General features: G+C 35.2%; 2 protein-coding genes across 3 annotated transcripts; one reads left to right on the plus strand and one right to left on the minus strand.

Annotated features, from left to right (window-relative positions):
• The first annotated feature begins 4393 nt into the window (after nt 1-4393).
• Nucleotides 4394-6489, plus strand: LOC100251081 (protein trichome birefringence-like 36). Its single transcript, XM_002269112.4, has 5 exons — nt 4394-4951; nt 5077-5248; nt 5340-5521; nt 5664-5822; nt 5916-6489. The coding sequence occupies exons 1-5, from the start codon at nt 4605-4607 to the stop codon at nt 6220-6222; spliced, it is 1167 nt and encodes a 388-aa protein (XP_002269148.1). The 5' UTR covers nt 4394-4604; the 3' UTR covers nt 6223-6489.
• Nucleotides 6490-7179: 690 nt separating this feature from the next.
• Nucleotides 7180-17168, minus strand: LOC100256240 (ACT domain-containing protein ACR12). 2 transcript variants are annotated; one of them, XM_002268939.5, is made up of 10 exons: nt 16950-17168; nt 15033-15087; nt 14333-14455; nt 12116-12210; nt 10290-10371; nt 10073-10132; nt 8378-8433; nt 8067-8172; nt 7926-7994; nt 7180-7409 (listed from the first exon to the last, which is right to left on the minus strand). In XM_002268939.5, exons 1-10 carry the CDS (start codon nt 17081-17083, stop codon nt 7347-7349), a joined length of 843 nt encoding a protein of 280 aa, XP_002268975.2. In that variant the 5' UTR covers nt 17084-17168; the 3' UTR covers nt 7180-7346. The 2 variants fall into 2 exon arrangements, with proteins under 2 accessions (XP_002268975.2, XP_059597797.1); XM_059741814.1 differs by having other exon boundaries at nt 7180-8172; nt 16950-17153.
• Nucleotides 17169-17215: the final 47 nt, after the last annotated feature.

Consider the following 17215-nt stretch of genomic DNA (forward strand, 5'->3'; position numbering starts at 1 on the left):
TATCTTAGGTTTTTAGGATCCTTAGTCGCTCATGATCAACCTAAGCTCTAAAACTCAATATTACATTTAAAACCTAATTTTCCTTTTTAAAATAGGCTCTTAAAACCATCAAATAAATGAAATGAATTACCAGTTTAAGATTTGACTTTTTAACTCTTCTTCCTCCTTATAGCTTTGTTATGAGGCAAATAATGATAAGGAATACTAGGATAACTAATGATCAAGAGTTACAAAGAATCACTAATATTGGGTAATAACCTATCATATCATTCCCTAAACTAACTCACAATGATAAGGTAAAAACAAAATTGATAAATTGTAACTCAACCAATAATTAATCTCATCGTTATAATGATTTACCCATTGTCTTTATAAGTTTCCTAACCCTTAGGTTTTCATGCTTTGAGCCTCGAGTTAGCTTTAGCCTCTCATAGGGGTAATGTCACAATCACAATCCATAAAAGAATAAAATTCCATAATTTGAATAAAAAAGAACTAAAAACAATATACTTAACAAAAAAGAAAAGAAGCAAACCAAAATTCTTGTCTTCTTCCGCCTCCAATGTCAAACTCCTAGAAAAAGATCCCTAAACCCAAGAACTAAGAGAGTTTATATGGTATCATCAATGACCTAACATGTGGCACACTCTCATTAGCCACTTATTACAAGAAAAGTTCATAAAAAAAAAACCTAAAACAACTTTTAAGACTACAAGTTTTAAATGAGTACAAGGCCTTTTGAATTGGATAGAGGCATTTGGAACTCGTTTTGACGTGTCTCGAGGCTCAAACTCGATCACTAGTGGCTAAGTTTGAAATTTGGGTGAGTTCTCAGTCAATTTTGAACTCATAAGTGGAAGAGAGAGGTCCAATTCAAAATCAAGGGGCTGGTTCAAAATGCATAGTGAATTTTGAACTCAATATTTTTTTTCTTATCAGTTTGCTTTAAACGTGCATAACATCCTCGTTTCAGCTCTGATTTGTGTATCATTTGAAGCATTGGTATCGTGACTTCTAGAGCTTCAAAACAATGTATAGCTTGCCTAAAATGGACTTTGGAAAATGCTCCAAATTTTGCCTCAAATTCAGAGTACATGTTGCCACTGGATTTTGAGTTCCAAATTTCCATCAAACTTAATGAATTTGCTTCATGCCTCATTGTCCATGTTTGCATGCCTTCTTTCTTTCTTCATAATGATCAATCCTCATTTCCCAAACTCATGGCATCCTCGTCTTGCATTTCCTGAAATTCTATAAGTCTTGACTCACTCAATTTCTCATTTAACCCCTTAATCTTTCAAAATCTAAAATGGTTTCAACTTGCACCCTTTTCTTCTCTTAAACCTAAGATAAATCTCCAAAATAAAAGTTAAACTCATAGTTAGGGCCTCAACATCGATTTAGGTCAAGTTGGGTGATTTAAGTGTCCTTTGGTGCACAAATCATATCGAATATGTGCCATTAGAGCACATATTTTGGCTCCAATCACAGATTTCTCATAAACTGGTGTTATAACCTAACGAGGTTAAGTATGTGCCTTAATATCACCCAAGGGGACATACTCTCTCAAACCTATGAGATATTATAGTGCCTCTATAAAAAAATATTTGTTGTCACCTACGTTAATCAATAATAATTCAATCCATAGGGAATATATAATCACCTTGAGGCCTTTCCCATATGTCAAAACCATTGAAGACCTTAGCACTAGCTAAATATTCCCTTAAGGATAAGACTTCATTTTGCATAGTAGCTTAATGAATCATGACTACCCGGTAGCCAAGGTCATGATTCATTTCGTAGGTCCCATCAAATATGCAATCATATACACTAATGTACTCACCATGGGAAAACCATCCTAATGACTAAGACAAGTCATTCCTCCCATTAAGGGGTAGTGAACTATAGTCTTAATGGATTACCAAAATTTATTAACTAATTGTGAACTACTTATTATCTTGCAAGAAACTCATAACTTAGATATTTTATGTAACTCCTAATGCATCTAAATCATGTACAATGCAAGTGATAAATAATTTCTTGATCAATGTCCTTAAGATCATACAAAGGGACGCACTGTCTCAAATCTATGAGATGTCTCTATCAAGAATACCTATTGTCACTTGCCTTAATCAACAATGACTCAATCCATAAGGAATATGTGACCATCTTAAGGTTTTACCCATAGGTTAAAACTATTGATGATCTTAGCACTAGCTCAATATTCTCTTAAGGTGGAGAATCCAAGTAATATAGTAACTTGGTGAATCATGACTATTCGATAATTAATGTTATTATTCAACAAAGATTTTGTCCAATATGAAACCATACACACTAGTGCACTCACCATAGAAAAACCTTCAATGACCAAAACAAGTCATCCCTCCAATTATGAGATAATGCACTACAGTCTCTTATGAATTGCTCAAATTCATAAATTGACTGTGAACTAAATATCATCTTGTAAAGAATTCATGACTTAGATCTTCTATACAATTTCTTTTGCACCCAAGTCATATAATGCAAGTGATAGGAGTGCGAATGCTTAGATAATAATTAATGCAAATAAGGATGGAAGAAGGGAACCAAAATCATAAATAAATAAATTTATTAATGAAATTATATTTCATTATATCATGTCATACTTTCAAGGGTTCTATCTTAATAATTTTAAAAGCATTATCATATTTACCTAGACTAAACCAATTAATAATATCTTTATTGAAATATCCCCACCCAATGTGTGACTTAGAGACTTCATATCCTTGAAATCATTTAAAGGCCCATCCTTCTAAATGAATGAAAGCAATATAAACCCCATTAGCATCATCTATGTTATTAAAGAGAAATATCTATTACGTTTATAGACTCCACTAATGAATTGTTGCCAATGAAGTGAGGAAAATCAAGCTTAGTATATTTTCTTTGAACAAAATCTCTATTGGATTGTTGAGGTGAACTAGTGTGGCTCAAAGGATCTCGGTGATCTCCTTTACCCAATTTACTTACCCATTGATCACATTTAAGGTTCATCACTACATAAGTTGGGATCCCTCCTTCAAGGTTGTAGCTTGCTTTTCAGAGTTTCCCTTCAACTTCTTGATTGTTTCATCTATGCGCCTAACTCTTGTTATGCAGTCCCTTCCACCTACCAAGGCAAAATCATTGTTTTGATACTTAACAATAAGAGTAGGAAAAAGATACCAATGACATCAACAAATTCCTCTTGGTGGTTGGTATAAAATTTAGAGAATCAAATTTCAAAGTTTCTAGATGTCTCACCGATTCATTTCTCCCTATCTTTATAGGGAAACAAGTCCTTATTTATGCTAACATATGCCTATAATTAAGTGAATATCCCTGTAACTAAGTCAACAATTAATCTATAATTGTTGATTGAATATCCTACCCATCATTTTATGCTCCATTGTCTATGATTACCTTTTTTTTTTTCTTATTTTGTTGATCGACCTCTACTTCAATATTGATATACATAACAATTTGATTATTTTTCATTTACTCCATATTACCTCCAATTCCTTAAATTTAGTTCAATCTAAGCTCCATTTAGATGATTTAGTCTTGAAGGGTTAATGAATAAGTTCAAAAAAGAAGAAAATAGAGGACAAATTGAAGAAAAAAAATAAAAAATATGTTTAAATCAAATGATTTTTTTTTTTATATGTTTCTTCAAATCTATTTTTTCTTTTTTATACAAATAATATCATAAAACATCACCAATTAGGTGATATCACACAGATATTTGTTGTCTTATTATTTGTACCATTATACTTTGCTCTCATTCATTTGTACTTTTATTCAACAATTTAAATCTCATCATATATATTTCAATGAGTCAGATCTCTTTTCGGTTGAAATTAGGTAGGTAAATATAAATAACAAGCTGCAACTTTTTTTCTTTCTTTTTTGAGTTTAAAAAATGATGTCATTAAATTTTAAAAATAAAAAGGTAAAAGCATCAACCAAAACTGTGGCTGTCTTAAAAACAATATTATTTAAATTGTGTTTTCTAAAAGTAGAAAATAGAAAACAAAAGTGGGTCCAAAACAAAAATCTCTTCACTTAGCGGACTCAAAAGTCAAAGATCAAGGAATACGAGGAGGAAAAAAAAAAGCATTATCCATCCGATAATTACTATGAATAATTAATATGCATGATGGCAAGCATGTGTTGGGTAGAGATAGAGCTTTGGAGTGGCAGCATATATAGATATATAATAATGGCGTAGGGGGGGGCCTTTTCTCCCACCTTGCCTACACCATCATCCCTCCTTTTCAACCTTTTTGACCTTCTATTACTCCATTTCCATCTTCTTTCCGAGACTCACGGCCCCTTAAAAGAAGCTCCAGCTTTTATTTCTCTTTCCTTTTCTACCTCCAACCACCACAAGCCCCCCCACTTTGGTGGCAAACACCATAAAAAGTAAAAACCTTCTACCCATCTCAATAATCACTTCAAGCAATGCCCCATTCATTACAAATATCACCATTCCACCTTGACTCATGCCTGAATAATGGAACCAGTGCACTCCACTTAAAGGGTGTTTAGTCCCTTTTCTGAGCCTCAACCCCCATTTCTCTCCAATGGCTAAGTGTAGTAGTATTTGTCATAAGGTTTTGTTACTCCTGTTGGTCTTCTTCACACCCTTTCAGCTGAGCTTCTTCCATGGGAAGTCATCAGAGTTTGAGCTAGAGGATGAGGCATGGCTAGATGAGAAGGATGATGAAGTTAACATGGTCCAAAGTGGGCATGATTCACTGGGTTCTAGTTGTGAGTTTTCAGATGGCAAGTGGGTCTATGATCTGTCCTACCCTCTGTATGATTCGAGCTGCCCGTATCTTAGCACTCCGGTGACTTGTCAGAAGAATGGCAGGCCGGATTCTGACTATGAGAAATGGAGGTGGAAGCCCCATGGTTGCTCCATTCCAAGGTATGATGGTACTGAAACTATGAGCTCTGTAAGTATGAAATGAGAGGAAAAAGGTTTGGAAAATGAAACATGTATATAATACTGATACATTCAAATATGTTTTGTTTTGGTTGTTGATTGATCAGGTTTGATGCACTGCACTTTCTTGGAAGGATGAGAAGAAAGAGAATAATGCTGGTAGGGGATTCAATAATGAGGAACCAATGGGAGTCTCTGGTCTGCCTTGTCCAAGAAGTGATCCCAACTGGTCGAAAGACAGTTACCTATGATGGTCCCACCATGGCCTTCCATGCCCTAGTAAGATTTTCCTACTTTGGTTCTCTTCTTGTTTTTGATTTTGGTATAATGAGCCTTGGGATGATGTAGTTGGGCAATAACATTGTCACAGGATTTTGAGACCTCAATTGAGTTTTGTTGGGCTCCATTCTTAGTTGAACTGAAGAAAGGGCCTCAAAACAAGAGAATTTTGCATTTGGATTTGATAGAAGAGAATGCCAAGTACTGGAGAGGAGTTGATGTTCTGGTCTATGATTCAGCTCACTGGTGGACTCATTCTGACAAATGGAGTTCGTAAGACAAGTTTCATAACAATCTTTCTCTTTTCTCTCTTTGGGTTCCTTTCTGTTTGGCTGCAAAGAAAGAAAAAAAAAAAAGGAGTAGAGTACCAATTGTTTCCCTGATAGAATCACATTGGGGTTTTTACAAATTTCAGGTGGGACTACTACATGGAGGCAAACACTGTGTTGAGGAGCATGAACCCAATGGTAGCCTATCAGAAAGGACTCACAACATGGGCTAAATGGGTGGACTTAAACTTAGACCCTCACAAAACCAGGGTGATTTTCCGAAGCGTATCACCTAGACACAACAGGTACCATACCACACCTTCAAATTCCATATATCACACTCAGAATTCAGGGAAACAAAAAGTCATAATAGTATGGGGGGGTTTTTGCACATGCAGGCAGAATGGTTGGAAATGCTACAACCAGAAGCAACCTCTAGAGTTCTTCAGCCACCAACTTCATGTTCCAGAGCAAATGGTAGTGCTAAAAGGGGTGCTGAAAGGGATGAGATTTCCAGTATACCTGCAAGACATCACAATGATGTCGGCTCTCCGAAAAGACGGGCATCCATCTGTGTATACCAGAGCGATGGACCAAGAACAGAAGCAGCACCCAAGAGACTTTACATCAGACTGTAGCCATTGGTGCCTGCCTGGGGTCCCTGATGCTTGGAATGAGATCTTGAGTGCATTGCTCCAAGTATGAACAATCAAGACATCTTTGTAGCTATATATGGGTAGAAGATTAGTGTCTGTCTTGTCTGTCTTAGACTCTGTAATCATCAGTTTATGCTGCTTTGATTTTTATTTTTATTTTTTGGGATTTCTGGGTTAGTGCTGTATGCCTGGTTTGTGACTGTTTCTCCGTGTCCGTATTGACTTGTTGGCTTTTTGCTGCTGTTTCTCATAGGCTACCTTTTGTTTACCTAAAAGCTTAAATTTGTGAAATAACCATCTTGCCAGACTTATTCAATTGGGGGTGTTTTTATCCTATTGCAATCAACATGACATGTAAAGCAATTCAAAAATTGCACCAAATGAGACCTTTCTGACATTATTTCCATTCCAATGCCCTCCACACCCATACCATCAACTTCAACACCAGAAAAAAATAATAATACTTAAATTTAAAAAAATTTAAAAAAAAAAAAATATATATATATATATATATATATATGGCAATTAAAACATATTTTAAAATTTTTATATTATAAAATATGAAAATAAAAAAATATTTCCAAATCTAATAGAAGAAGAATCCAGTTAAAATTCTACTTTAAAAGACAACTTCAATATTTAGATTGAAATTGTCTTTTTAAAAAAACATTTCCAAATAATGTTTTCTATAATGTGGCAGATTTGGGAATAGTTTTGAAATTTCACATTTTTAAATATTTTTAAAAAAAATCCTTATTTTTGTCAAAATCTCATCAACACCATTACAATCAATAGAAAATAAAATTAAAAAAAAATATAAGTAAAAAGAAAGAATAGAACACAAACTCAGTCAAATTGTCATCTGGATCAAAAACAAAAAACATGCACACACATTTGAGAAGGATCAAAAGTTAGCAAAAAATTTCAGGATTCCAAACCCATGAAAAATGACATAAGCAAAAATCAACTAGAGGCTTGTCCACACCCTAATCCATGAGAACATTGGTGGAGCAAAAAACTGAGGCATGTGTTATTTGTTTTCTATTATTCATTTCCTATTATCATATTGTACCATTCAGGACAAAATCCACATCCCAGAAACGAACATCATCACAGTATCTAGTCAAATATTACTTTGGGAGGATTGATTTGGTACAAAAAAAAACTGTGTAGTCAGTAACTATCCACCTCGGTTTCTGGCCTTCGAAGATAGTACCGCAGAGAGTTTATCATTACCTACATGTTCAAATGAACTTTGTGAGAGACCGCAGAAGAGAACTCCAACTATTCAAAAAAAAAAACCTATTTAATTTGGCCCAGTAAAAGCTCCTGAGATAACTTGGACCAAAACTTTTCTCGACCTAAAAGCAATTAAAGTAATTCCACAACAGCTTAGGGAAGTAGGAATATGTGTACTATTATCACTGACAAACAATGAATCCCAAAGGTAAAAAGAAATCAAGGGCTTTTTCATAGGAATTGTCACTCATAACTGTTTTAGCCATATTGATAAAGAGTAGTTTATAAAATAGTAATATTAATGGTAGACAGTAATAAGATATTGCTATGCTGACACACAATAGTAATAATAATGATAGACAATAACTGTTTTAACTGTTTAGTTTAGTATTATCATCTTCACTAATAAGTAAAATCTACAAAAGCATAGTTGAGGTCATGAAAATTGAAAATTTATGCTGACACAAAAGATAGCTCACTGTTAAACAACTAGTCCTGGCAGCAACCAGTTACCTGAGACAAGGAGCTGCTCAATGCAGCCCCCCTGTAGCTGACATGAAACTTATCCTTGGCCACAAGCCCCTGAAAGACACAAGAGAAGTTGATGAGAAAAGAAAGCAATGCACAGAACACAAAGAGAGAGGGAGAGAATACTTCAGTATCAATCTCTGCAGATTCCACATCAACATTCACATCAGTTATGATCTCGACAATTTCCAATAGCAATCCTGGTCGATCTGCTGTCTCGATATAAAGCAAGCTGTAGAAATTTAAAGAAAAAGAGAAAAAAAAAATGAAATGGTTAACAATATACTAATTACCTATCATGTTCAAGTTCTCAGGATCCATTCCATTTATTTCCGTCCAAGTGTTGGCTTACATGAAGGTAGAATTAAAAAGGACAACATTAACGACTAAAGCATAACAATGCTAAAAGCCATTCCAATCACAAGTCAGTTGCGTACCTCCTCTTTGGCCCATCATCTTTGACATGTATATGAGTTGCAACATCAACATCAAGCTGCATTTGACAAAATCAACAAATTTAAATTCAAGTTTGCTAGGTTATATACACATACATAACATCTAATTGTACCAAGAAGACACATGTGCTACGAGAATTTCATTTGAATCCTAACAGCATTCCAAAGCAAGATACCTCCACAGAGTGCAGGCCTTAATGATCAAATGGAAATATATTCCACTCAATATGCACCTCAAAATGTAGCACAGCGCAGAGAATACCAATTATCAGCTTTGACAGTGTGTTGTCTTGAAGAAATTGTATTTGAAACTAACAATGAAATATTTATGTTTATTTTTCCAATAAAAAAATTTATTTTTGAAACTAGCAAGGAGATATAAGAGATGCAAGTATGCAAATTAAAACACAAACACTATGCATGGATACAAGAAGGCTGGCACTCTCTTTCCAAAGAGCAGGTAGTTTTCAGTTTCTTCACATTATGGGGTTACAGCAAATACTTTTGAAGTGATAGTATGAAGCACACAAATTAGCTGTGAAGCAACTCATGTTCCCACAAGCTAGCCGTTGGTTCTACAACATGCAACACATAGTTATGCTTATGAAAATAAGGCTTAGTACTCTTCTTCTTCTCAGCTATAAAAATAGATTCCCACGAGCTTCCTTCTATCTTACATGATCAATTTTAGCTTGCTTTAATTCTTCTTACAACTGATTGTCTCAACCATACCATATTAACATATCAGTAATTAGGTACCAGAAATTACATTGTCATTTATGTAACAAGTTTGGACATTACATTTGGGGAACCTCTGAACAAACTAGCAACATCTCACACAAAAATCATGTCTCAACTTCAAGTTAAAATTTGTCCCCAAGAAAACAAAATATATGCTAGCATGATCATACATCATTGGCTTGTAAACTAACAACCTAAGCTTTCACAGCAAGTGATATTATAACATAATGTCAAAGCTTCAGCTCATAGCAGGCTGGAGCAAAAATTAAACTATCAATATTGACAGGTATATCAACCCTAAAGGAAAAGCACAAAAAATAATAACATATTATTGCCATCATAAATTCTGATTCAACATTAAAAAATTTCTATGACAAATTATCTAATGGAAATTTGGAATCTTCCATGCTCTTCCACTAGTAGTCAAGTGTGGGTGGCTCCAAGAGGTTCCAAAAGCTTCCTACTCTCCTTTAAAAGCTCAAGGGAGGGTCATTTGAGCAAGTTGTGACAATAAGCATCACAAATACCACCCAAATAAAATAATTATGATAAAAATTCAAACTGATCCTAAAACATTGAACCATCGAAAACAGGCCAAAGGAACTAATTACTAGACTGAAATCTAGGATGCATCAAAATGGCTTATAAAGTATTATAAAGTATTGTTATAAATTCATAATATATTAAAATGCTGGTAAATAATACATTATGTCAAAAACATATGCCCAAATCCATAGTATCATACTTCAAATGTTCATTTTTAGCAAAAGACTAAATCACTTTAATGCATACAGAAAATAAATATTCCAGAAAGAAGAAAGAACCAGCATCTGAATATCAAAAACATCAAAGTCCATAATACAGCAGATCAGTTAGGAGCAAACAGAAACAAAAGGAGAAGAAAATATAAGCCTAATGAATGTTTAACAATATCACCTTCTTTTCTGGAGCTTTGATTCCAAAAGCTTCACCCATAGCAAGTTGCTCACTGGACTCCTAGAAAGGATGCCAAAAAGGGATACTTAAAAAAGAAATGCAACAGTGAAAGAGATGTAAAGAAAGTGAGGGTGAAGATTCTTCCATTTCATCCACCAGTAAGACTAAAAATAAAAATAAAACATCAGTGAAATTAGTGTTCAACTCAAATACATACTGGATGATACTTCAAAAGGTTGTTGATGATTGTAAGTCGAATTCTCTCTAACATGTCAGGATCTTCAACTTTGCGTCCATCACTAGCATATTAATCAACATTGTTTTGTAAAGGATGATAACACCCAAAAAAACAGGAAAGATTGAACAACTGGATTAAAATACTTAACTAATGCAAATATTTCAGATGTTTAGTTTTGACAAAGTTCCCACTTTAGAGAAATATTCAAGAACATATTTATCAGAATCCCATTTACAGATGCTCCTTCCAGCTGAATAATACATTATTCTTAGTTTAAGAAAGAAGAACAAAGGAATTATGTGCTTCATCTTTCCAAATGATTAGTTTCAAAAATTAGATTCTGCTCAGAAGCTTATATTTCAGCATCTAACTATTGGATTGGCTTGAATTCTGGATATGTTTCACTTTTAGGGTCTGCTAAGGGTACCTGAAATTTGGAAATGGTAAAAAATCAATGAAGGACTATCAACTTCAAGCAAAATTGTTAGTAGTTTTTAGGAAATATACACTAGTGCTCCAGCAGTAAATTAAGCATGAGTTGTTTACAGCTATTCTATTCATCTTCAATATATTATTATTATCTTCAATATATTATTATTATTCAAATGCATGTGACAACTAGAAGTACAGTTGTTTGATAGTTCAGATTAAGAACAATGGACAATTTAGATTAGTGTTCTAGTACAGTTAAATATAAACATGTGCTTTTCTCTATCATAATTAGTTTCAAAAAACCAATTTTTATGCATAAGCAAGCTGGCGGAATCCAGAGACAATCAAAGAGCTTATAGAGTTTGAATGTTCATTGTGGATAATTGTTTTTCATGTAAGCAATGATCATTTCGTATCACCAAATGTAATCGTGCAGAACTATGTGCATGTGGTGCCAAAAATCAACAAAGCTGTTGATAAGCATTTTATGCTCAGGTTGATAATTATGCGAGTCTTGACTCAAGCTTGTCCAGTCAAAAAAAAAAAAAGCCAGGCTGAAGACTCATGTTCAAGCTTGTTTTGGAGCGAAAGCAACCCCCAGTATGGGTCACATAAACCATGAAAGCTTTAGGGAAATTCAAATGAGCTTGGTAAGGAAATTGAACAGCCAAGAACTTTTTATACCTAGTAACTTCTAATTGAGACATCTTCCTTCATAAGATAATTCTAATATAATATTATTCTGAAGGCTCGTTCAGCATATGATGGTGGGAATACAACATTCACATCCTCAAAGCATGCTTTCTTTATATACCTAGTAATTGAGATGCCCTCTTCCATAAAATACTTTCTGGCATAATGACACTAAAGTTATTTCACTTGTAAAGTGGCAGGAAAGGGCTTTAACATTCTTTGAAGGGGGTTTTCTTCTCTTCCAAGAATTCTTGAACATCTGTCATCAACCATAGAACACATTTCTTTCTTCAAGGAGAATCTGATATTTTATAAAGGTTATTATAAGATTCTTTTGTAAAACTTTCTGGACTTATTAAATTAGTGGACATTCAACAAAGCCAGACAGAGCCATAAGCAAGTGCTTATAAATTAGTTGAAACAAGTTTGGAATGGATTGGCCAAGCCCAAATCAAGCTCAGAAATGCTCAGAGTCTGACAAGCTGACTCTGAACCACTGAGCCCAGATTATTTGCAACCTTGTGTGTATACACACAGACACGCTACAGGTTGGAATGATTGCATGTATCACAACCAAGAAATGGAGAAATTTTCCTCAATGGCCTACACATATAAGCAAGGCAGGAAAGGGATTAAAAAAATGCATGGACAAGGATATGCTCCAAGCACTAAACACTTACATTCGGGTAATGAAAAATTTTGTTTGAGTGACTGATCCCTCAGTCGTAACAGTTCCCTTTTGCACATCTAGATCTAAACCTTTCAAAGCCTTCATCTGCCATGACACAAAACAAAAGAAGTCAAATAACACCAATATTAAAAAATAATTCAACATAACCAAAATTAAGAAGATCGTTTAGGCCTCCAAGCCTCCAACCATCCAAGCCTCCACAAACACAAGGACAACAATTGCCTAGAATTATTACCATGAGAAATACTAAGTAAGCAAGTACAATAAAAAAAATTATATATGGTCACTATGTTCCGGCAGATGATCTGTAGGCAATCGTATTTGTTATTTCAAGTGATTAAATTCTTAATTCTAATTTATGAATAGTGTTGTTTAACATTTTCAGTGACTAGATTCCCAAATAAACACTTAATAGTAATCACTTTGCTGAATTCCAACATATATGTGTGAACCAGATCAATAGATGTTTCGTTCCGATAAAGTGAAATCTTTTGCTAATTGAAATGAAGCAATAGCCAAGTAGAAAACCATTGTAAACCACGAGCTAATCAAGAAAAGCACATGTAGCATTGAAATTTCTTGAGCTACCAATTTTTCTAAAGGTTTAACCTATTTAGATTTAGACCCATAATGTATATCATGCTCTCATGCACCCTTGGGATATCATGCTCTCGTACACCCTTCCCTTAGGTGTGGCCTCAAACCCACATGTGGAGAGACAAACACACAGGCCCATACCATACCTGCACATCAAGAGACACAGATATAGGCCCATAGGCAAACAAGTCAAGCCCATAGCCCATACCTGCACAAGGCTCAATAAATTAAGGTAAATAAACATGTGGTGAGGTTCTAACACATAACCTCCAACTAAACGAGTTACCATATTGAAGCTTAAGCTGGTAGGATTAGAACCTACATTGTATACCATGCTCTCTAACAAAGTCCATGAGAATGTTGGGCAGGAAGAACACAAGAAAAGAGTCACAAGTAAAATATAACTTCAAAAAGGAAATTTCCACAATCGGCAAGACCCTCACACTTAATACTTGCAAATGCTCCAAAGGAGACAAAGAGGAGCCACCTTCCAAGTAATTCAACAATTCATAAGTTAGCCTAAACCACCATACCCCAAAAGGATCCTGCACTGATTTAGGCATAATCTAGGAAGTTCCAAAAAAAATACAGAGAAGGTCCAAGAAACTGAACCTTTAATAAAGGATAGCCCAACAGGAAAAGAACATACTGTCCCCAATCTTTTTGCTTCAAAGTTTTCTAGTATGCAACCAAACACAATACAAAGCACTTTGACAGCTAGGAACTGCTTTTAGACAATAAAAAAGCAGCACTAAACAGGACCTACATGTAAGATCCTCCCATTAATAGACCTTTCCTCTCAGTGGAGCCCAATAAGCCCTGAACTGCAGAAGAAATTCTATCACAAAAATGTTCTCACTTTTGGTTTTTGATTAAAAAGAAGGAACAGTATTAATATAAGAAATTGAAGTATGGGGGGGATGAGGAATATCCTTCAAGAAAATAGTAGCGCAAGAAAGATGAAGGAAAAGCTCAAGTCATTTGAAAACTAGTAACATGAAAGTCTTGCCCTAAGGACCAAGGAATTCACAGCTTTCTCCCCACCTCATCCACCTCACTGCAACACAAGGTGGTATGACACTCATCTTGCCATGTCAAATCATCAGCCTTTTCCCTACATCATTTGGTTCACCGTTTATCCCTAACCACCATCACCAAATTATCAGTTTGAGCTGCCAGAACCTCACACAAGATATTTCTCCAATTAAAGAGAGATTCACCTTGACAACCTCCAAATTTGCCCACTGCCTCCTGAACATCCACCCATGCCCCATCCTTCCAACATCAATCCCTTCCTTCTTGATAAGGCTCGCCCAATCTCCTGCCTACTACCATGCACAAGCCTATTATACAATGCATTTTCTCAAGGCTGCATCATGCACCCCCACCATCTCTTCAACAGATTAACTGCTTAAGTATTCTCACACAGTTTCAAGTTCACTCAATAAGAAAGCCAAACCTCTTTCCATATAACAAGTAACAAACTCATTTGGAAGCTCAAATAGAAGAATGTAAAAAATAAAGAGTCCTCACAATGACCTTTTTTTCTTATGAGAAGCATTATAACTTTTAGGACAGAATGAAATTGACTTGCTAGTAGTTACTCTACCGTGTCAACAAGAGCCCCAAGTCGATCTCCAAAACTAAGCTGTACAATTGTTGCAACAGAATCTGAATCTTGATCTATCAGAACCATCGGAGTTGGAACATAATCAGAATCTGGGTCAAAACTCTGCAGTTAAAAGTATCTTATCAATGATATAACAATAGATATAATGCAGGTAAAACATTTGTCATAATATTTTACAACCTGCAAGTGCTAACCATATGGCAAATAGGGTGAATTTCAGTCTAAACACTTCCAAAAGAAGTTCCTAATATAGCTAGAGTAAGGGAGTTGACTAAGGTCCCGTACTTCAGCTAACAAATCAAGATCCAGGTCTGTTCTAAAAAACTCAGACACACCATTCAGATTGCCAAGATGTCAAGCATTGAAAAAGCTTCAAGTGATAAAAAAGAAATAAGATTGAACATGGAAATGTCCTACAAGAGCATGAGAATTAGCGAGCTACACAAGATTTCAAACAAAGCCTATTTCATCTGTTGATTTCAGAGCATGAAACACCACAATTAAACAACTATAGGACAAAATGTAATAAATCATAATGATGCCCATGCAGACAAAAGAATTTCTTCATAATCATATCAGTATATTTGTATTTTTTTTTTCCATACCTAATTTCTCATAATAACAAAAACACAGAAAAGAAATACTAGGACACTGAAGGGGCCCGAAGCATGTTACTGACCAGTGATATTGAAGGAACTGAATCTATGCCATCATTAGAAGCATGTAGAGCACTCCTGCACAAAATTTCAAGCAATATTAAGCAACAAAAAAATACCTAAAAGGCTCAATACACAAGACCAAAGAACCAAGACCCAACACCTAAGACAAAACTACATATGATGAGAATTAAAGCTCAGTCTGTATGCATATAGAAAATAGAAGGGTTCATAAGATGTCTGCATAAAAAATGACCCTCTACACCATATTCCCCTGGAATATAATCTAATTGATTAGAGCCCTACCCTGTCAAGGCAGAAGCTGTGGGTCGGAGCATCATCAGTCCCAACAGATCCAATGAATACATTAATTCGTCAATGACAGTAAACTTGGTTTAATTAGATATAGAAGTTTTGTAAATTGGATAAAGTAACAAGGCTTCAAACTTTGCTTATGTTTCATCCACTAAAGAGCTTTCAACAATTGATAGTATATTTACTTATACATTAATGCTGGCTGATATAAGTAATCTAATATCAATCCTTATCATACGACACTGAAGAAACCAATGAAAACACATGACAAAATCACAAACACCACATGGTCTACAGCAACCGACCAGAATATCATTCACAAATCAAAACCAACAAGCAATAATCCATCACTCTGGATGAACGTCATGCTTAATTGAATTAAAACCTAATTGGGAAAAGAAAAAAAAAATACCACTCCAACCTCAACCACTTATCAGATTCCAAGTTTCCAACTCAATTTCAAGTTTTCTTGGCATATCCAAAGAAATATTCAGGAAAAAAAAAAAAAAAGAAGATAAGATGCTAAATAAACTAAACTTTGAATATTACAGATAAATCTACTGCAGTTACCAAGAAGAGTTAAAGAAAAAGCAACTGAAATTTTTGTGCTAATGTTCTCCGTTTCAAGTTTAGAGAAATGGAAACAGCAATCAACAACACCAGGCGGTCAGATTAGGTTCAGTAGAGCGGCAGCTAAGAAAATGCAAGGAGAAAAATAAAATAAATCAAAATTCTGAATGGATTTCTCTATATCCACCGCCAGAGAAAAACAAAATATCAGAATTCAAAAAAGTATAACATGACTGCTTATATTTCCTCAGTTCCAGAAAACAAAACAAAGAATACATAAACCTCAGTGTGTATATATATATATGGCTAATTAAGAAAAACCTTTAAACTATTGAATTACCAATTTTTCTAAAAGCTTAAGCTTACAGGATTCGTGCATATCATGCTCCTTAACACCCTCCCTCACATGCAGCCCCACACTAGCACATGCGCTCTATACCATGCTGAACTACAGATTTTTCTAACTAACAGATTTTTCTAACTAACAGATTTTTCTAACAGCTTAAGCTTACAGGATTGGGCTCAATATGCAAATCATGATCCATAACCAACCTTAGCACTTTCAATTATTGAAGAAATTTAGAAAGTGATGAAAAATGAAAGAAATCAAAACTTCCAAACACCGATTTTCCTCATCCAGAACCTGAGAAGACAGAACACTCCACTCAACCAACCGCAACTCCTCCATTCAACCTCTAAGTCTCACTTTCTAATTTCTTCCTCAGTTTTCTAACTCAATATGTTATGAATTCCACAATTTTTCTCAGTAACCAATCGGACCACATAAACAGAACTGGAGGATGCTCCTCAGTTTCACACTTCCTGATCGCCAGATTCTAGAAATCTGCAGCGAAATAGGAACAACCTCCGTCCCTTTCGTCACTGACGGGACCTCAGAACAAACAAAAAAAATCAGGCTTCCTCCGTATCGTTTCCCTCAGTTTCATCGGCAACCAAGTCACGGAACAGAAAAAGAAGAAGAGGAAGATTAATTAGGTGAAGAATGGAGAAATTTGTTAGGCAGAAAAAGGAGGAGAAAGGTGAGGCGATCTTACGTGCTTGCGGAGAGAGTGAATCGGGGTTGAGCAAAGGCGAAGCGGATTGGGGGAATGTTGAAGTGGAAAGCGGAAGCCCTAAATCGAAGGATGGAGGAGGGAGAGGAAAGGACGGCGTGTACAGTTGCGGCCATGGAGAATTGTTAAAGCTTCTTGGTCGCGTTTGTTAGGACTTACGAGTGGGAATGTCATTTTATAGTAGTAGTCTAGTGTCTACGTGTTGGACCCGCTTTAGGCGAGCGCATCAATGTCTAATTTCCATCCTT

This window comes from Vitis vinifera, chromosome 13 (assembly GCF_030704535.1).
Source record: "Vitis vinifera cultivar Pinot Noir 40024 chromosome 13, ASM3070453v1".
Classification (NCBI taxonomy): domain Eukaryota; kingdom Viridiplantae; phylum Streptophyta; class Magnoliopsida; order Vitales; family Vitaceae; genus Vitis; species Vitis vinifera.